This window comes from Simochromis diagramma, unplaced genomic scaffold, assembly GCF_900408965.1.
Source record: "Simochromis diagramma unplaced genomic scaffold, fSimDia1.1 OVJJ01000802.1, whole genome shotgun sequence".
Classification (NCBI taxonomy): domain Eukaryota; kingdom Metazoa; phylum Chordata; class Actinopteri; order Cichliformes; family Cichlidae; genus Simochromis; species Simochromis diagramma.
The window spans coordinates 8,755,002-8,777,515 of NW_024387492.1; the positions used below are offsets into that span (position 1 = coordinate 8,755,002).

Below are 22,514 nucleotides of genomic sequence, written 5' to 3' on the forward strand. Positions count from 1 at the left end.
TTTAAAGTAAATGCTATTTATCATATTCTGATTTTAATTGTTTTCCCCTAAAAATACAACAAACTTGTCTCCATGTTTTCAACCCTCCATCTTTCGCTGCTGCTTCTTTGGCATTGTAAGCTACAATAACGTCACAGCAGTGCAAGACCTGACTTTATTACATATTAAAAGTATAGTCCGTACTATGTACTTTAATAAATAAGAAATGTGCATCTTGCATGGTCGTAAAAGACATTTCCCCCACACTGAGGAACCCCTATGCAGAGCCCCCAGATGTGAAATAGATCACACTCCCTTCACTTCCTCTCCTTCTGCCAGCCCCTCTTTCCACTGCAAAGAAAGAAATCATTCAGTTTTGGCCTTTTTTGAAAACATACCCCCCCCCCCAGCCCCCCTACCCCTCTTCCCTTCCCCTACCAACCCCTCCCAACAGCAGGCAGGGGCACACAGACGACCACACTCTCTAGCCAAACCCTAATTGTGTGTGCGTGTGTCTGCATTTTTTCCCCCTGACATGAAGAAGGGGAGCAGAGCAAGTATTTATGCGCTCCACTTGGAAATCGTAGTCCTGGAGCTTTTGAGTTGATTTGCGTAACTGAAAGAGTGGAAGTGGCAGAATCTAGCATTTTTCTATCCGAATAAATTCCCGGACGCAGGTAAGTTTGGTGATTGGATTTATGAAAATCTGAGTTTAGTGTACAGTATTAATGGGAAAGCGGCTGCTTTCTCACTGTGTACTCCCCGTGGTAGAAGTAGATAAATTTGAATTCATGGCACTTGTATAAAGTTTTGTGTGAAAGAGCTGCTGTTGGTGTGGACGGCTGCTTTTGAGTTGAACGGAAATTTAAAGAGATGTTTTTTGTTTGTTTTTTTCACTGTCAGGAAAAAAAAAGCATATGCATATAAAAAGGTCACATCATAGTATTCATATATTGCGTAGTTGTGTGCATGCAAAAATGTCTCCACTTTTTATGACTATACTAACAAAAACGTCTCTAATTTCCAGGCTTTAACACTACAGTCTCTGCTCTGCTACCTCACTGTTACGACTCCTTGTCCCACTAACACTGTAGCAAGTCTGTGTGTTGTGACATTTGTGAAGCCCACCTGTTCAGGCTTTAAGAAGAGGGGCGGGGCAACAAGACTGAATTATAGGGACACCAAAAACACAGGTTTGCTTTAACCCACAGACATGGAAGAGAGCACGGCCACATTTAGAGATTTGATTGGAAATGCATTTCTGCAAGTTACATCATTTTCACTTTGATTCCTGCAATTCAAATTTCAATAATCTGTTTGTCCTTTTTTCCCTGCTATTTCATGTAGATTTGCTACATTTTATTCTATAAAAAGACAATTTAAAGATGCCGACATGCACTTCAGAAAAGAGTGATGACCAGTTGATTATGAGGGTAACTGAAAGGGTTTACTGAAATAAAATCAGTTTTTAAATCAGCAGAACAGCATAACAAAAACTCTGCTTAATGCATAGAACAAACAGCTAAAGTGTCCTAATGCTGGTGTTTGAGCTTATGGCTGCTTTCCCTCCGCAGACAAGCTTCTTCTATTTTAAGCCAAAAGAAAAGTCAGCCTATAAAAACAGAGCCTTCCACTGAAGCCAAAAAAAGGTCACTATGGGCCACGGAGAGTCGAACACAAACCCTGTTTCAAAACCGTAAGACGCCAGCGTGGAAACTGTTCAGACATTTTCCAAAGACAAAGGCAACTGCTGCCGCCACTCTGTGATGTAGACGGGAGCACATGTGCCTCTGGTCAGCGGGGTTTTTAATAGAATGAAATAATGCCTCTAAACGTCATTTCAGCGCGTCCGTGACTGCTGCGGCGGGAACTGAACGCAGAGACAATAACATTTTTCAAGATTAATTGCGTTTCCATTTGGCTGTATTATGTCATTAGGCTGAAAGTTGTCACTCTTGGCCATAAGGTTTGGATTTATTAACATCCAAACGAGTGCAGTGGAAGTTCACGGTGATAAAAAGTTTTGGATATGCTGCATCTCCACACTTGCAGGGCATTAAATGTCTTTGAACGAGTGCTCTCCGCTTATCACAGGTTTCACATTGAATTCACCCACTAGTTTCTCTGGCTTGTTAATCTAATCTGCTGGAGTGAGTCAGCTTACACAGAAGTTAAACACAAAGTGTAGACTTATGCAGGGCTTTTTCTAATATACAACCAATTAGTTTGAGGACAACATTGGAGGATATCTACATTATCGCACAGCTGTTTGCAAGGACTCAAATAGTCAAAATAATAAACCCCATTTGTACAGCATGAGATTTTTACTGATCAAAATTCTGTTACAATGCGCTTGTCAGTCAAAAGAAAGCTTTCTCCTTACTCTAACATAATGACGTCAGGCTCTGTGTCTGTGCCTCAAGGTTTCTGTTGGCTACTTGTCTTACAGCAGCCACAGCAAGCAGTGTGTGAGGTCACCATTTAAACTAATCACAAACAGAAGGAGACAACAGTTGGTCGTTTGATGGGCTTTTGCCCTGCAACAGCTCATCTTTTGAAAAAAAGATAGAGAAAAAAAAGGAGACAGTGTTTACAGTGTGCAGCTGGCAGGAGTGGACATTTGTAACAGAGTAATAGGTGGAAGTCAAGCAACTCTGATTTCTAGTTCAGCTGTTGGGAGCTAAAATACTTTCAAGGCTGCTGTGAAAGTAAACCAAATGTGCTCTGACAGCAGAAAAAGGTCTGCAATGCCTCAACCTCAGACCAGACTCGGTTTGAAAAAAACAACAACCATATATATATATTTCCAGATGGAGAAGACAGAACCTTAAATGGGACATGATAAAGTGACAATGCAGCTGTTTCACTGAAAACTGCAACACATGGGAAGGAAGAGCTTCTCATGTGTTGAGCTTGGGATAACAAGCCTTTACTCTTGTGTTTACAAGGTGAATAGATGTCATGAAAGATCCCAAGACAACCGCTGGTTACCAGAAACCACACACACCCTGCTGCAAGGGTACTGTTGTCAGCTCTTACAACCCTAGCGTGACAAAACTCCATGCCATGGCTCAACCACAGAATGTAAAGCACGCTCTAGTAAATAACCACAACCCAAGCCACATAAAATGTTCCCCTATTTATACTTTTTTACAGCATTTACAGAGCATGGAAAGGGTTTGTTTGGTTTAACCCATCACATTTGAATTGAACATTTTCCCTTTAAAGGCACAGGCAAAGCTGAAATAATCAAAAAACATTTGAGGGACTAAAAGTATTTATTATTTATTTATTCATTACAAAAAAGTACACAAACGACAAAAAAATGTTGTGCAATCTGAGCATTAAAATTAAAAACTTGAACATCTGAGAGGATGCATCTAGTTTCCACCACTGAATTTGACAGACTTTGTCAGACTGAGCGTGACAGAAGGAATCACAACAAATGTCGGCCGCACATAACAACACGATGAATGAGGGCACACACGCCTTTGCTCAAAAAAAATGGACGTACAGTTAAAGGAGCATCCAAAGAAGCAGAGTCTTCCAGATGGAATGATGAGGATGGCTTTCCCATTCTGTGAAAAATCGTGTGGGCAAATAGATGATCAGTATCAGAAATGGTGGGATCATCTACAGCTAATCTCTGTATGTAAGAGACGAGGCTGTAAGCCAATAGCTGGAGACACTGCTGGAGTAGAATCACTGCATGAGCTCGGGAACACTTCCCCAAACCATCGTCATCACTGCATCCACAAGTCAAAACTATGCCATGCAAAGCACACTCATACATGGCCAAGATCCACAAACTCTCTGCTTGTTTAAGGACTGAGGTAACGTGAAAAACTGTTCAAACTGTTTCTGGGGTCTGAAAGAAAAATTTTCAATTCTGTTTGGAAATCATCCTCTGGGCTACAGATAAAAGGGATTATCCAGTTTGATCAGCATCAGTAATCGGGGGACATGAGTGCACACGGCATGACGCAGCAAACATTTCGATGTTGAATAACCACCTGGCTTTTCTTGCTGTTAACTCTTAGTTAGAAAAACAGTTCCAACTTGTTAAACTCGTTATCTGCTGGAGATAATTTTTCAGCATCACCTGGATGTCCTTGTTTGGCCTTCTCGCAAAGGAAGACATCATTTTTTATCGACTAGAACAAAATGAAAGAAAACATTCTCACTTCAGACGAGGGTGAGAACGCAGCGAACCTGAGCTGTTGACCTGTAGCTTAACTGAGTTAGCTGTTAGCTGCCGACGTGTCAAGTGTAAAACATTGTGGGGCAGAGGCGTTGCATCTGAGACCGCCCAGGCACGTTAAGTTCAACAGCAACAACAAATGAGACCAAATTTACATTTATAAAAAATACTTAGAAGTGCTGATTTATTTATTTCAAAAAAACAGCCTCCAGTTATACTAGTCCACGTATGTGGCGTGTCTGCCTGTTCACAACGGTTGATTGACCAAATTAGTGCAGTCTTTCACACAATGAAAACATCTGGCACACTGTGAAATTAAAAATTCAACAGAGCAGGCGCAGCACGTTTAAAATGAAGTCTTCAGTTTCCAGATTCCTGCTGAGTGTTGCTTTAAACTCATTTTTGCTTATCGCAGCTGCATATTTAGAAATGTTTCCGCCAAACGTGAGACCATAAAAATATCTTAAATGTAAATAGGATGTAAATAAGCTCAACTTCAGCACTGAATACATGGTGTTTGTGCCATTTATACAAATTACATGCAAGCATTGTATGTTATGAATTCTAATTTACAACATGAAGAGTACCCCAGCTTTTTTATTAATTAAGTATGTAAGTGAAGTAAACCAGCCCACTTGCATATTTATCTCACTCAGTTTTATTATCTTCACCAGCTGGCCAAGTTCACAGTCACACGCTTCTACCTCTTTTCAGGTTACCATGCGATATTGTTGGACAAACGTCATCTTGGCTTTGGTATCCATGGCAACCCTAGCACTGTGCCAAAGTGGAGATGGGGACTGGGGTTCAGGCTTTGACATCTACTCTGTGATAATGGCCACCAATAACACATTGCAGGCTGTTGGTGATGAGCCTGCGAAGGTCAAAAACAGCCACGACTGGACCACATCGGCAGCATCCTCACCGTCACCTACACCTGTGCTCCACCACGAGCCCCAGCCGGACAGGTGCTCGGTCCACTTCAGCACCAACACTGCTTCAGCTCGAAGGCTGAAGGCCCAGAGAGAGGAGCTGGCCTACCTGCAGGCCATACAGCATGGGAACAAGGCAGTGATGGAAAACTTGGTGCAATTTGTAGGGAATGAGCTGGGAGATCAGCGCTATGAAGATGTGATCAAGGAAAATGTCATTGGCATTCAAGAGGACCAAAAGAGCTGGCACGAGGTGGTAGAAAAAGCAGAAGAGGATCTAAAAAAGCAGCTGGAGGGAGACGTACCGGACTCCTTCTCTGGGATCCACAAGTGAGTGCAGTAAATCAAATGTGTTTGTGCCAAACGTCATAAAGTTAACAGCTGAAATGTAAAGACGACAGTTAAAGAGAAAAAGAAAAAAAACCTGCTGTTTGTTTCTGTTGTTAAGACTAATTAACTGTGGTAGCACATATACTGAAGATATTGTGGGGAAAGACGACGTAAAAAAGAAAAGATATAGGTTGACTTAAGTCTATCACCAGGCAGTTGCTGGTTATTGAAATGTGAAATTCTGAATATTTTTCCTCTCTTAGATTTATGATTTATGTTAAATGGGCTTTGTTTGAGGTTTGGAATTTTTAATTGATAAATACAAGCGTTGGAAAAATTTGATAACCATTTTTCACCATTTCCATCAATCATAAATTAAAACACTACCCATGTAAACAAAAAGCAAAACTAGATTAAACTACATCAATCATTAATAATAAAATAGTAATTGTTTACCAAACTGAGACTCATTATAGGTATCTGAAGCTGACGCACTGTGTAAAAAAACTATTTCTAATATAAAAGAGAAACAGACTAACAGGTGGGTTTTTTTGGAAGTACTTAAACACCCCGCAATTAGAAGAAATAAATCTCTGGATAATCAGCAGGTGACACAGGGAAAAATGCACTGAAATGAAAAAGATTGAGGACTAATTACACACAAGGGAACTATGGTAACAAGGCGAAGCTGAACTCAATCAGACAATAACAAGGGCAGGAGAAGAACAAAGAACAAAAAGTATCACAAAGAGACCCGGTGGCATATAAGTGATAGTTTCTTGAGCACATGTGATCCCCCGTTATATTATCATGTCCTCGCATTTTCTTTTTCTTACCCTCTGCTGTTGTTTCTTCTTGTGTCCGGTGCTTTCTCCTTGTCATCACTCACTCGGCCGGCCACCTGGACTGTTGGTCCTTCGGAGCAGAATCAGAGAGGAGTCCTTGGCCTTTGAAGACATGCTTCGTGCTGCAGCGGACATCGCCAGCAGGCTGGAGAGCTCAGCACAGGCCCTGCACGCTTCATTCACCAAGCAAATGAAAGACATTGTGAAAATCCATCGCTGAGAAAGCATTTAAAAGTGTTTTGAAAAGTGTTTGCGCATCATCCTTGAACTTGTGAATGATGTTTGGCATTCCGTGAGGTCCCAAATTCAAGAAATATACCCTCTCGCCATTTTATAATTGTATTTTTATGTACATGTGCTGAGCAGTTCTGGGATGCAACAGTGTGTTAAGGTTAGACTTCACATCAACTGAAGCAGTCAACGAAGATGGATTGTTGACACCTTCCTTTCACTGAATATCTCCACGACGGATGACATACGATTTTCCATCCACGCATTATTCGTGGAATTTTTGTGAGGTCAAATATGGGAACAGCATGCAGTGCAGCTTTGAGCTAAGCTCCGTGTTTATGGATCAAAATAGATGGGCCTTCGGAGAACAAAACATAATGACTCTGTTACTCTTCTCCAGGGGAAGCTATGGGTTGGCCATCTGGTTCCAGGGTAAGGGTGGAGTCTGGGATATACTTATAATGACTATGTGGTAATAGAGATTTTGTTTCTGCAACAATAAGTGAGGGAGGGGACTGGAACAACTAATAAAGGGTTTGTTTTCTTAAGAGAAATATCCATGGGGATAAGTTTCTATATAAATATTAAGACAGATCCTATGATTAGAGGGGGGAAAAGAGGATAAACTGTCTATGCATGATATGTTTGCACAGTTTCCCGGCTTAAGCAACTTATTTAAACAAGGTTTCTCTTTAATCCCGGTAGGACTTCCTGGAGGGGGATGCCTTTTCATTTTTTAAATAAAATATGTAGCATTATATTATTAAGAGTTTAGAAAATAGATTTATGTTCAATCCTGTAAACAGCAAAATTTTACATAAATAAAGCACCTTGTTGTTTGATGTTTTTTACACTTACATTTTTTTTTAACAAAAAATATTCATTATGGTGTTTTCACAGCTCCCGTGCTCATCAGTAGTTTGGGGTACAAACTTCACTCACCCGGTCTGCCCTCTAGCTGTTTTCCAAATATATTGTTGTGCCGTGTTCAGCTTCACGTCACTCGTCACTCATTCTTTGGATCTTTCAAAGAATAATTACTGTATTAAAGTCGAGGCTCATAACTTTTTTAAATGCATTTTTAACTTGGTTTCTTGAATAGCTGGTCAGCATTTAAACACACGGGTTCTGTGTATGTGTGTCTCTTAAACACACACACACACACACGGAGAGAGGGAGAGAGAGAGCGAGGGAGAGAGCGAGTCGCTTTAGGTGCCAAATAAAGAGGCAAGTGCTCAGACGTGCCCTGCATCTCCTCCTGTTATTTCGGCAACCTTACATATTACACTTATTACACTGTCCAGCTGCCAGTCATGGAAAACTACTACTTTGAATTTTAAAACAGAACACACTCACAGGATTGGACGCATTGGACGCCAAATTCTTGGCACACTGCGTAACAGGCGCATTTGTTTGGATTCTCTCTGCACAGAAGAAAATCCGACTACTTTCCGTGAATTGATTTCCTGAAAACAGATTTATAGAGCTACTTTTATGAGCTGGTATGAGCAATTACAGCAAAGCTGGGACACACAGTGTTATAGTGCCGCTCCCTGATTCAGCACCCAGTGATGGATAGCGCTCATTGCGCGGAAACTGATGGCACGGTACTCGCTCTCCTCCGGTCCAAACAGCGCTGACAGTGAGCAGAGACGGAGACTTATCTATGCTGAGATCTAAAGTAAGTCAGTCAGAGCGCTGTCACTGTCATTCCCCGCCTACAGACTTGAAAGCGGTTATCGTGACAGTAGCTGTGATGTGGTCCTAACGTGCTTCTCAGCTGCGAAGATGACAGATGTTGCTCACACTTTTCCACATAGCGTTTCGACAGTGGACGGAAGCTGCTCCGTGCTTTCTTGTGAAGTTTTCTTTGCTGTCAAGAGGACGAAATGGGATCCAACCACCTGTTCTCCGCCGGGACGGCTTTTATTTGGGCGCTACTCTTGAGTCCGGCCGGTAAGTACTTTTACAACTATGTTTTCTAGTGGGCTAATGTTAATGACAGCAATAATAGCAGGTGTGTTTGAACCATGGAGGTTCTGAGAGATGAGCAACTGAGCAAGTGCAAAGAAGTAAGTCACAGACTGGAAAAATATATTCTAACCTTACTGTTCAGTTATGCTCGGCACTTTTCAAAATTAAAGGTGATCGATGGATCCAAACAGGGATAGTATTGATGTCATTGCTAGTATCGGTATTGGATCGATACTAGCGCGATACGTTCGATAGTTTGTTTCCTTCCTTTAAGTTTAGTGTGTAGCCCACTGAATTGTGTTAAATAAATTATTTATCTGTTTTTTATGGAAAAATATACCTCAAACATGCATTATAAAAAAGGAGAAAAAAGGCAGTTTATAAATAAATACCTTTCTATGTTAAAAGTATTTGTATCAGTATCTGCAATATTAACCCAGTATTTGCTTGGTATCAGAAATTTGCAGTCTCACACATGACTACTTAAAAGGCTCACGGTCCTATTTTCACATTTAGCTGGATGTCTGTTTCATGCATTGGGAACTACCTCTTCATTTAACACGTTCACCTCCAGAGAAGCAGCTATTTAGCTTATGAGAAAATAAGTTGTTGTTAGAAAGATAAATAGAAGAAATGTAAGAGATGAATGAAGGCATTTGCTTCTTTCTGTACAAAAGCAGGACAGCGGACAACATAACAGTGTGAAAAATGAGCCACACAAATTGGTGCAACAACTGATAGTCATGCTGCTACATTTTCAGAGGAAGTTAATCTTGTTTCAAAAAATCTACAAAGGGACCAGAGAAGGAAACATCTTTAAAGGAAGAAACTGAGAGACGACTGGAGCAGTCGATGCCAGATCGTGCCTCAATTTGTTGCTTTTGTTGTGAAATGATTTAAGCTACAATTTCTTACGGTCTAGTGCATACTTCTGTGGAAACAGTGTTTGATTCATTCAAGATTGACACTGAAGCCCAGTTAGCTACTCTGGAAGTCCAGTTTTACATGGATGTCAGAATTTGCAATCACAAATTATCAGTTGCAGTCACAACTTATGTGCAGACAAAAAGCATTCCCATACAGAGATCGAGGATAAAATGAGTTCTTGTTGAAAAGGGTTTCAAAGCACCAAATTTACTCTGTCTCTGTATGCTTCAGTTATCAAATGTGTAGGTAGACTACATAATCATATGCTTATTGGTATGACATAGATAGATTTCAGCTTTCTGACTTAAACCCTGCAGTTTTTCATACACACACAAAGAAAAGATCTGCAGCATTCTTTTAGTAAACTTTTTACTGTAATTATTTGACAGCCCAATTTCATGAAAAGCACCTCTGGCCAGAGAAGCTGCTGACTCGATGATCCAAACTGGTCAGTGTTTTAAACACCTTGCCAAGTGACTTGGCTAAGGTCCAAATATACTGGGCCCAGTGTGCCGGATGTTGAAGGTGTCACCTCATTTCAACTCTCCCCTGGCACGAGGTTTGATATGTGGTACCCAAGAGGCTTTTTTCCAGCGCCACATCTGGTCTTTCCCAGATGCACGGACAGATGAATACGCACTGCCCCGACTGTCAAGATAGCAGATAGGAATTCTCTAGTGCCTGCTTGTTTGCCAGATTGAAATTAGTTCATGATAACAAGACATGAGCCCAGGTGTACCTTAGGAAAATTGAAAGTGAATTCACATATTGATTACCACCTCTAATGTATATTTTCTACAAACTACTGCATCAACAAGAGAAGAAGGACCTTGCCAAATTTTGCATCCTTTGCAGCCTTTTGTTGGTAAAGCCAAACCAAACCAAGCCATTCAGTTAGCACAGGCAATAAATCTCACTGAAGCAGTTTTGCATGCTTTGCTTGGATTAGCTCTGTGCAACATGTAAGTCCATCAAGTGGTCATCGTCTAGTGGCCTGTCCTACAGTTACAGGTTGTAAATGCATGGTAATGCTGTCAACAGAGCCACAACTCACCCATAGACAGATAGTGATGTGTCCTTGGCTAAGCAATCATGACTGCTGCCAGATGAAGGTGGTCCAAGGTTTCATTTGAAGGTCCCTTGATGGTAGCACACTTGAGTGGACCCTATTATAACCTATGCTAACAAACAGAGCTCCAGAAACATTGGTGCATTAGTGACACGTAGATGTAATCACATCTTAATTGAGTTTTTTAGTTTATTTTATTTTGATACAATTAATTTTTTTCTGCTTTGATTAATTGAACAATAAGGCAATATATCAGTAAACAAAAATGCCACATCATTAAATATTTTGACATTATTGAACACACACGTATTTTCTTTGTTACTGAATTCTAAATGAGAACCATACAAAAACCATCTAAAAGTTATAATCTGCCATTCTGTAAAGACTTTATAGTGGGTAGTTTAGCATGAACAAAACAATATATTTTTAAGCCGTTAGTTGGCATTACAATTGGACCGAATGAGTGCAGCTACATCGCAAACAATAAAGTGACAGTTTAAGAGGTGCATTGTGCCAATACCTAGGCAGGTAGATGTACAGTAATAGCAAATATAAAACACATTCAAGGTACTCAATACAAGTTAGATGCAAGATGCATCGGAAAGCCAGTATTATTGACCAATATTAGCTATTTGCAGATTTTGCAGATTTATTAGTATTGACATTTACACAGGCTGATAAGTTTAATTTTAATAAGTAGAGGTGAGAGAAGCAACTTCGAACTATATTGTGAGTGTTGATGTTGAATACTTTGTCCACCGGAGGGCGCTCTACAACTTCACTGTTAGCAACACATGTTTGGCATGCCATAAACACAACAACCAGCTGATCCGAGCGCAGTCACACGAATCGTAAATGACTAAATAAACAACCACACATAATAAATATAAGGGAACTTTAACTGCGCGGTGGTGCGGTGGTTAGCAATGTTGCCTCAAAGCAGAAAGGGCCTGAGTTCAAATCAACCAACTGGCCCTGATTAAAGGGGTTGTGTCTGTGCGGGTTCTCTCCAGTTTTGTCGCACAGTCCAAAGACATGAAATTAGTGTAGATTGATGATTCTAAATTACCCATAGGTGTGAATGTAAGTGAGACTGGTTGTCTGTCTGTCTCTCTGTATTAGCCCTGCATTAGACTGGGGACCTGTCCAGGATGTACCGTGCCTCTCGCACTATGACAGCTGGGATGGGCTCCAGCCACTGCTACCTTTCTAAAAGAAAGAAATTTGTGTTTTTCAAAAATAACCAAATATTGGTGTCGATATCAGTCTTAGTCTACGTTCACACTGCAGGCAAAAGCGCATAAAATCCGACTTTTTTGACCCTATGCGACCCATATCCGATCATGGTATGACAGTGTGAACAGCACAAATCCGATATTTTCAAATCCGACCTTGGTCACTTTCGCATGTGGTACTGAATCCGATACATATCTGATGTTTTAGAAAGCGACTGCTGTTTGAATGGTCATGTCGCATTAAATCCGTCTTTTACGTCACTGACACAAGACAGACGTCAATTATCAGCGCCGGAGAAGACAAACGAGAAAGCATGGCGGCCATCGTTAAAGCACGGGCTCTCTTTTTTCTCAGTGTCATTTTTTCTCTAATTAATTTGTCAAAATTCTGTCGGTTACGACTGTGCAGAAATTGATAGACTGCTGCAACAACACCTACTAGCTCTGTAGCCGCTGTTTTTACTTCCGTAAACAGAGCACGTTGTGTGTGATGTCTTCTTTTGCGCATGCGGGCCGCTTTGAGGGCCGTAAACTGTTCACACTGTTCAACTGTTAACGCGTTTGCTGTCACATGTTATTTGTAGAGTGGAACAACCAGACAAAAAAAAATCGGATTTGATCCAAAAATCGGAATTGAGCATTAAGACCTGCAGTGTGAATGTGAACGTAGCCTTAAATGCCATAATATAATCATCTATATATATATATGCCTAATCTCCCAGCATCAGTATGTGAAAAAAAAAAATTAGACAAATATACCCAACCGTTAGCCTCCGCTCCAAATCAGAAGCATCAGTTAATTGTTTCATGCATCAGACGTAACACAGAGTGACAGACAGCTCAACAATAAACACCCTTCACTGGTGAGAAATTAGCTCACCTCCACTTAACAGTAGCGAGTAATGATGTGTGTAATTGACTCTGACTACACTGATGAAGGTGGAAGCAGTAATCCCCAAGGGACGGGATTCCTGTCTATTTCCATGCTTTTCATTCTGCAGAAACACAATACGGTGACTCAGTCCCAGCTTGTACACAAATCTGTCTAGAGTGCATATTCAGAATCAATTTAATCAAGCCGCCTCTCACTGCGAGGCCTTACATACATAATAATAAGACTTTAGAGATTGTATAGCTGAAATGGTATTACTGTCGAGGGGAGGAGAGACGCTTCCTTTGTCTCCACCTTCTCAGCTTGAGAGATTCTAGCAGGCAGCCCTCAAGGGGAGCCGAGATCAAGAGATCAAAAGATTTGCTAAGATGTGAAAAGTCGATAAGACTTTACAAAGAAAAGTCTTAGATGTTTAGAGTAGGCTTCTGTGATGAAGCACGACATGTTCGCAGTTCTCTCTTGCTCCCAAAAGCAACCCAGATGCCAGCCAGATTTACTAGTATTTGTTAAGTGAAGATTAGGAGAGACACAGATGACAGAACATGGATGTGATCCCAACATATACCATTCAGCTTCCGCTTCTTTCATCCCGTTTCAGTCTTAGAATGCCATACCATTAAATATTCACCAATAATATTAATGCATTAAAAAAGTGCAAATGCATTTAGTGTCAAGATACAGGCGAGGTCTTTATCACATACACCTGTAGTTTTAACAGCCCCATGTTAGCTTATTTAAATGTTAACAAACTCTATGATGCAGATCCAAGAGAGATGAATAAATATATTAACCAACAAGAGAATAGAAATATTACAAATTCCTAAATTACCCACTTCACTTATTGCATTTGTCTTCTATAAATGGCTAACTACACCAGTAATGTATCCACAGCCCTCTGTGACGAGAAGACCCACTCACATGCTGAAGATGACCTTTTCAAGACCCTGTTCGCTGGGTACAACAAGTGGTCGAGACCTGTGCCAAACATCTCCGACGTCGTCATTGTCAAGTTTGGACTCTCCATAGCCCAGCTTATTGATGTGGTGAGTGTTTGCCTTGCGTTTGCCACAAAGAGCTGGTGATGTGACATATGATGATGATCCAGGGCTCAAGTGCCAGTGTCCTGCAGGTTTTGGATCTCACCCTGATTAAACACATCTGAATCAAATGATTAGTTCATTACCAGGCCTCTGGAGAACTTCAAGACATGTTGAGGAGGTGGCCCTTTAAGTCAGCTGTGTTGGATCAAGGACACATCTAAAACCAGCAGGACACCGGCACTCGAGGCCTGGAGTTGCCTACCCCTGCTCTAGTGTCATTCAGAAAAAATAAATGATTGTTCGATTCGATTCAATTCAATTAGATTTATACAGCACCAAATCACAACAACAGTTGCCTCAAGGCGCTTTATATTGTAAGGTAGACCCTACAATAATACATACAGAGACAAACCCAACAATCATGTGACCCCTATGAGCAAGCACTTTGGCGACAGTGGGAAGGAAAAACTCCCTTTTAACAGGAAGAAACCTCCAGCAGAACCAGGCTCAGGGAGGGGCGGCCAAAGACATGCTGTGGAAGAGAGAGTTAGAGATTAATAACAAGTATGATTCAGTGCAGAGAGGTCTATTAACACAGCGTTTGAGAAAGGTGACTGAAGAAGTAACACTCAGTGCATCATGGGAATCCCCCAGCAGCCTACGCCTATTGCAGCATAACTAAGGGAGGATTCAGGCTCAACTGATTCAGCCCCAACTATATGCTTTAGCAAAAAGGAAAGTTTGAAGCCTTATCTTAAAAGTAGAGATAGTGTCTGTCTCTCGAATCCAAACTGGAAGCTGTTTCCACAGAAGAGGGGCCTGAAAATTGAAGGCTCTGCCTCCCATCCTACTTTTAAATACTCTAGGAACAACAACAACAATGTTCAGATGTCTTCATCACCAAAACCCTCATGATCGGTGATGATAGGGTTATGATATTTCTGTGCATTGACTAAATACAGTGATGCCTGTACAGCATATACTCAAACTTTGGTTTCAAGGTCAGTATAGGCCTGTTCATGGGTACACTACATCCCACAGCTATGAAGGAAGCTGTGTATATGATTTCCATAAAGTCATTAAAGTAGCAGAAAGTTATATTTGAGTTTTCCTTTGACAAAACACCAAGAAATACAGACATATTTCTCTGGTCTGAACCCCCGGTTGACAACTTTAACAATATTTCCATCATTCTCGCTCTCTATCTGTCTGTCTTTCAGGATGAAAAGAACCAAATGATGACAACCAACGTGTGGCTTAAACAGGTTAGGAAATCTAGTGTCAGTGTTGATTTATTATTTAGATTTTATTTTATTTTTTTTTATATTCAGGAGGGGATATGCTGACATGAAATGTTAGGAATGCAAAAAAGCATTTGCATTGTTGAAGTGAATGACTCATATGATGAATACAAATGGGGCCACGGCCCTCCAGACTGATTCGTGTTGTTTGTGTCTCGCAGGAGTGGAATGACTACAAGCTTCGCTGGAGACCGTCTGACTATGACAACGTGACATCCATAAGAGTGCCATCAGAGCTCATATGGGTACCAGATATCGTCCTCTATAACAAGTGAGTCTGAGATAAAATGTAATGGTTACTGCATTTCTTTTCTTGATTATCTAATTAACTCTTTATTAAACACTCAGGCCTACAGTAAAGCTCAGTTGTGCAAATGAGCGTATGAGAGTAAAATAACTATAATTGTTCAAGAAACGAATATCTGACATTCAGTTAAACAGCTTTACTCTGATATTTGTTGCATTTTTTTTTAGCAAACTCACTAAACTCATTAATCTTTTATTCGGATTAATATACTGTCAAACAATTGATTCTGAGTCTATTCAGTTCTGAACTACATAACCAATCACAGTTATTTCTCTCTACCGTACTGAGACGCTGCTGAACACTTCAAGGTTTGCCAAAATGCTTCAGAGGATTGTAATGGCAGATTTAGGGCTGTCTAACAGCTATGCTCTTATTGTAGCATGACAAAGGAGTCCAAACTCACGCCTGTTGCCTTAACAGTATGTGTAAGAAGATGGCACCATCTAGTGGTCTGTGAAAACAATGGTTTGCTCCTCTTTCTCATGTTTCTTCCAGTCCTGATTGGGTGGCTGGTTTTATTTGTACCTTCTGAGATATGTGCGGTATAGTTTACACGCTGATGTAAACACAGCTCTGTTTCATTTAGCAAAATGAAAAAGATACTCCATTTTAAATTTTGCACGTCTGTTAGTAAAAATTGGTGGAGTGCATTTCATTTCATCAAACTGAAGGCAGCCTTTACATGTCTATCGCTCCAGTGGGAAACTGATTGCAAAAACCACTTTTGAGAAACCTCTCCCGTCACCTAAATTCACCTCCTGGAGATTAAACCGAGCACGCTGATGATAGGTTTCTGCTCCAGCGCGCTCGTGTAATCACAGTCCGTATGTGAAATTAAAAGAGGTGAGACTGATTAAATGATAAGGACGTATGATTACGTCTTCTGCTGAAGCTAGTGTTGCCATTAAAGTGGTGAATGGAGGGGAGATTACAGACAGTTTTTCACTACATAGTTTCCAAAATGAAAAAAAAAAGGAAAAGGAAATAAAATCTCAGGAAAGAAGAAGGGGAATAGAACTGATCACAGTGAAGGTTATGATTTCTTATCTGATGTAGCCTTCGCTCTAAGATGAGGTCTTTTGTGTGTTTCCATGACTTATATGACAAACTTCTCCTTCTGCAGTGCTGATGGCGAATTTGCTGTGACCCACATGACAAAAGCTCACCTATTCTACACGGGCAAAATTCGCTGGGTGCCTCCTGCTATTTACAAGAGCTCTTGCAGCATTGATGTCACCTTCTTCCCCTTCGATCAACAAAACTGTAAAATGAAATTTGGCTCCTGGACTTACGACAAAGCCAAAATTGACTTGGAGCAGATTGAAAATACTGTGGATCTCAGCAACTACTGGGAGAGTGGCGAATGGGCCATCATCAATGCCGTGGGAACGTATAATACAAAGAAATATGACTGCTGCCATGAGATTTACCCAGACATCACCTACTTCTTCATCATCCGACGTCTTCCCTTATTTTACACAATCAACCTCATCATCCCCTGTCTGCTGATCTCATGCCTCACGGTTTTGGTTTTCTATCTACCGTCAGACTGCGGTGAGAAGATCACCCTGTGTATCTCCGTGTTGTTATCCCTCACTGTCTTCCTGCTACTCATCACGGAGATCATACCGTCCACATCCCTCGTTATCCCTCTCATCGGCGAGTATCTCCTCTTCACCATGATTTTTGTCACCCTGTCCATCGTTATCACTGTCTTTGTCCTCAACGTCCACCACCGCTCTCCCAGCACTCACAAGATGCCCCACTGGGTCCACTCTGTGTTCCTGGACTTGATTCCACGTTGGTTGTTCATGAGACGGCCCGCACCGGATGGCCGCCGTCGCAGGCTGCTGCTCCTTCAACAGGAAGCGGTGGCAGAGCGGCGCCAGCTCCGAATAGCCGGGTATAAATCGGGCAACTGTATTAGCACCTCAGCTAACTGGTTAAGAGATGGGACCACATTGGAAGACCCCGAGAGAAGCTGTTATGAGGACTTGGAGCTGGGAACACTGACATCCTATTTCTCCTTCCGTCCTCCTTCTCCCAGACCTCCAGGGTCAACTCCTCCACCACAACAAAAAAACCCTCAGAACAGCCAGAGCCGACAAGAGGTGGTGGCAGGGGGGAACAGGCACTTAACTGGAACCAGAGGTAATTCCACTCCTCGGCCGGCTAAAGTTGACAATAAAGTGTCACAGTCAGCTTTCCTGCTTTCACCAAGTGTCATGCGTGCATTAGAAGGGGTGCACTACATTGCAGACCACCTGAGGGCTGAGGATGCTGACTTCAGTGTGAGTATCAAGGAAATAATGCATCTAATATAAAAGCAGAATGGCATTTTGTTCATTTGTATTACTGATGGTATTCCAATTTACATTTATCTCAGTTTTGATACAAAATCATACTCTGGGCATGTTGATTAGATAATACCTGTGCAAGGTGCAATCAAAATTCCTACTACTCTATATAAATTGAAAATCATACGTGAGTTAAATTTGGCTGCCATACACTTGTTTGAAATGCACCCTGGAAATTTTGTCCTGACCGCCTGCTGTTCAGCGAGTGCTGAATATTGTTCGTGTGTAAAAAATAGGCTCCATCTTGAATTTCATTTTAGGAAAGAGAAAGAAGTTGCATGGAACTGAGTTTAGTAAGCAGGGTGGTTAGTGAGCAGTGTTTGGGCATGGCCTGTCGATGGTACATGCAACAATTCACAATCCTGTGAATGTTGAAAAATGGCAAACCAGGATTTAGAGTGCACCCGTGACCTTATGGACTTTATGGCCATCCTTCAGGATTCTTTCACTGAACAATGCTGCTTAGTTTCCGGGCCATAGCTGGAGACCCAGCTCTTAATATCAGTGATAGTCCTTTGCATGTTTGTTAAATTGGTTTGATACAGATGTTTCCATTTGCTCTGTACAGAAGTTCACATTTTACATAAATAAATGCATTTATATAAATACGTAACTGTACATAGTTCTATTTCAAACGCAACTTCTTTTAATACTAAGGCCTGCAATACCTTCACAGCCCACAGGGGGACCTATCCTACACTTTTGGATTCACTGCAATAGAGCCTGTAGCTGAAGATAAAACTGAATGACTCACAAACAAGCAGCTACTGAAGGTGGCTGCAGTAGAGGCCTAACAGAGAGTCTCCAGATGAGAATCATCCAAGAATTAAAATAATCTTTATATTTTTAATTATGAGAGAAAATGGGGTACTGTGAATAAAAATGTAGATAATTCCTAAAAAGTTTGGGCAATACTTTTGTAAAACCCCATGAGTTAAAGTGTGCACCTTAATCTCATCTTGATTCTTTGATTTAAAATCCACTGAGATGGTTTGCAAAAGCAAAGCTGCATTTGTGTCGTCCGACCTAACTGTATACTGATACCCAGAACATGTAAAAAAAAAAAAAAAAAATCTTAAGCTCTGAGTTTACCATGACACCTGACAATAAGAACCAAAATAAGCAGTATATACTGAAGTTTGATAACTCAGTCTTTTAGTGTCTCAATCCGTAGTCTCTCAGTAAGACTTTGTCCTGCCAAAACAACTTGAACATCTTACCTTTGGTTGTTAAAAAATATTATTCAGATTTTTATCAATATTGCGCGTCTTACTGCATTTGAAAAACCAGACAGGAGGGCAGAAAGCCTGCAGAGTATTCATGGACAAAATAGCAAGCATAAGAAATTTAGCATACTCTTTCTTATCCTTCAAACCTATCCCAGCTAGTATAGTGCAAGAGGCGGGGCACACCTTGGATATGTCACCATCTGACACAGGGATAAGATCGCACTTCTGGGCAAATTTGAATAACAGAGTGAACATAATCCCACTTACTGCATATCTTTGGACTGTGGGAGGCAACTGGAGTACCCGGAGAGAACCCACACAAACACAGCAGAGCATGCAAACTCCACACAGAAGGCCCTCAGCCTCAATCAGAATCAGAATCAGAATACTTTATTGATCCCTAGGGGAAATTATTATTTCAAACTCAGGATCTTCTTGCTGTGAGGCACCATTCTGCCCTAGAAAAGTAACTTTTAAATAAAAAAAAAAATACAACTTTTCTTTTTATTGTCATATATAGGAAGTTACTGAAGAGGTATAAAAACTGGCTTTGGCAGCTGAGTGACTGAAGAGAGCTTTTCTGGAGACAGATATTAAACTTCAAGGGCAGATACATGGAGCAGTAATGCATGGAGCTAAATCCCATTATATGCCTAACATCACACTGAAATTACTGTTGGGAGCAGCTAAGAAAGAACTGTTTAAAAGTTTGATTGGTTACAGACAGGTTGTAGCAAATCGCATTGACTGAAGAAAATAGAAGGAACAGGTCAGCAAAAGTGTGCAGAAATGTGCATGAATATATGACATAGCTTGTGTGATGAGTAGTTTTTCTTATGAACCATATTTTTCATAGCAAACAATACCACCCATGATGTGAATTATTATTTAAATTCATGATATTATTTCTGTTCTTGTTCCCCCCCCCCACCCCCTTCTCTGTTACTTCTTTCTGCACAGGTGAAAGAGGACTGGAAGTATGTTGCTATGGTGATTGACCGTATCTTCCTGTGGATGTTCATTATTGTCTGCCTGCTTGGGACAATTGGTCTGTTCTTGCCACCGTGGCTAGCCGGCATGATTTAAGGCTTCTGGGAAAGGGTTGAATTCACAGTCACCTCCTCTTGAAAGATACTTTAAAGTGTAGCTGAACTCTTCTTCAAGTCGGGTAATCTGACTCAACTTTGTGTAACTCGGTGCAACCCAGGTGTCCTCAAAAGGCCGTTGTGCTCTTTACACGTCACCAAATATAACTTATGAATAGTGGAGACAACTCTGCTATTTTCAGATTCTTATTCCCAGTTGGATAAAAATCAACTACAATCTACATTTTTAAGGGAAGATCAGACTCAGTAACCTACTGTTAGCTATAAAGTCTTGGCTCAAGTTTCATCTCAGATGCACTTTGTCAGCCTCAGGTTTACTCCTTCAGCATCATCTGTAACATTTCTCAGGTTGTTTTTGACCTGAATGCAAACATTTGCATGTTAACATTCACTAAAGTTAACATGGCTGTTGAAAACTGTGCTAATGTTGGTATTTTAATGTGCAAATGTTAATCACTTTTTAGCATGTTAGCATAACATGCTAGTTAAATATATAGTGCCAACGGCTGTCTTAGTAGGGTGTCACAGTGATCACATTTTTCTTTCCTATAGTTTCAGGGATTGCAGCTTAAAACTCAACAACTTAATAACATTGCATTCACTGATAGCAGGGGGATCAGTGAAAGCTGTTTGTCATCTTACTGTCTTAGCAGAAGTCAAACTCTGAATCAAACTCAGTTTATCATCCCAATGTTAACTTGTTGTAAAAGGCTCAAGGATGGAGATTAAAACATTAAGAAAACAAGCTTGTTTTAAATTCGTCTTATTTTCATGCTCTTTACTTCATGGTTATCTGTCTGTCTTTTTGTCTGACCATTGATATGTCCAGAAAATGCATCAGCAAACATTAGCAATACAAGAGTGTGGACTGCTAAACCACATGTACAAATTCACCTTCCTGACCTTAACGCCACTGAAGGCTGTCACCTGTAAACTAAGTACTAGAGCCTATTCTACATTTGAGTTGTATTTTAACAATATTTGTCATGAATCTGTTCTCTTTGATTCTAAGCAAAGTTTTCTTTCACCACATATTCTGGATGGTGGTGAATAATCCTTCAAGAAATGGGCATTCAAATGTGATATACTCCTCAGTGCATATAGTCTGATTTTAGCAGGGGTAACTGGACTGGCTGCTCCAAAGGGGATCTTGGACAAATGACTAAATATAATCATTTTCCATTTAATTTGCCACCATTGGTCAGTGGTGATGCTCAAAACTGCTTCAAGAAGTTTTGAATTCATTTGCTACTTTTTAAGGTTTCCAGTCATGAACTGAAAAATGAAGAGCTTAGTCTGCGTTGCAAGATTTATTATCATCCACTGGAGCCAACAAATGCATGTAAATTTATCACAATCCGTTCAAGGTGCCATGATACTGGTAAACCAGTGAACGTTTAAAAAAATAGGGAGAATTAAATATGTAAACAATGCCATCTGGGTTGCTTTTTTATCAGATTAAAAGTTGTTGATGACACTGTTCTCTTTGTGTATGGTGGGATGAACACCCATTATTATAGACTATGTTGGATACACGTTGGGGTGATTTGGTTTAGACAAAAAATGCATCAGCACAGGTTTTTTCCTTCTGGCGATGCTGCAACAATTGTAGTATTTTTGATTGAGCATACTATACAATAAAAACCCATGAAACAAATTTGAAAATTTGTCTGCACGCTGTTTACTGACCTTTGAAAAAAAACAATTTCTTATACAGTATTTTTTGTATTCTTTTATAAAAGAACTGACTCTGAAACTACACTTAATGATCATCAGTAAAGACTTGAAATATATGTAAATGTTCCTATCTCCTTGTGCTTTAAGATGACCTCATTATGTAGATAATTATACAGTGGTATTTAGAAGTTTACATACAGTCATCATGGGCATGAATTTCAAGGTAATGCTGGCTTCTAATGATTTTTTTTTTTAATTGTTCTTCTTCCGGGATGGGTGGGGGGTTATACAGCATACATCTTTCATGACTTTAAAAAACAAGAATTGGGTGCAGATCTTTGAATTTATTTCATGTTTTCTCTAATCCACAGTCAAAAATATACATACAGGTTTAAATATATATGCACTTCCACTAATAATTGGTGACATGTCCCTTAGAGAGTTGCACCTCAGACACTTTTGATAGCCATCAACAAATTTCTGGCGTAATTGTGACTGAATACTTGAACACTCTTCCTTGCAGAACCGACAGAAGCCATTTGAATTGGTTGGTTTCCTTGCATAGACGTGGCTTCTAAGCATAATCCACAAATTTTCAGTTGATGAGGTTGGAGCTTTGGGAAAGCTATTCCAGAAGCTCAGTGTTAGCCTGCATTACCTATTCCACAACCAGTCTTGCTGAAACACTCAACTGTGTCCACGTTTAACCGTCTAGCGCAGTGGTTCTAAACTTTGTTGGAGGTACCGAACCCCACCAGTTTCATATGCGCATTCACTGAACCCTCTTTAGTGAAAAATAAAATGTCAAGACATAGATATGTTTTTTACTGGTGCACAAAATAAGCCATGCATGTCATGGTGGAGGCTCTGCCGAACCCCTGA

The 22,514-nt window shown here is 40.5% G+C and overlaps 2 protein-coding genes across 2 annotated transcripts; both read left to right on the plus strand.

Moving 5' to 3' along the window:
- Positions 1 to 454: 454 nt before the first annotated feature.
- Positions 455 to 7,365, plus strand: si:ch211-142k18.1. Its single transcript, XM_040017136.1, has 3 exons — positions 455 to 656; positions 4,895 to 5,442; positions 6,369 to 7,365. The coding sequence occupies exons 2-3, from the start codon at positions 4,901 to 4,903 to the stop codon at positions 6,505 to 6,507; spliced, it is 681 nt and encodes a 226-aa protein (XP_039873070.1). The 5' UTR covers positions 455 to 656; positions 4,895 to 4,900; the 3' UTR covers positions 6,508 to 7,365.
- Positions 7,366 to 7,568: 203 nt separating this feature from the next.
- chrna2b (cholinergic receptor, nicotinic, alpha 2b (neuronal)) lies at positions 7,569 to 20,692 on the plus strand. The gene is made up of 6 exons (XM_040017133.1): positions 7,569 to 8,474; positions 13,507 to 13,658; positions 14,876 to 14,920; positions 15,118 to 15,227; positions 16,387 to 17,554; positions 19,810 to 20,692. Exons 1-6 carry the CDS (start codon positions 8,408 to 8,410, stop codon positions 19,933 to 19,935), a joined length of 1,668 nt encoding a protein of 555 aa, XP_039873067.1. The 5' UTR covers positions 7,569 to 8,407; the 3' UTR covers positions 19,936 to 20,692.
- Positions 20,693 to 22,514: the final 1,822 nt, after the last annotated feature.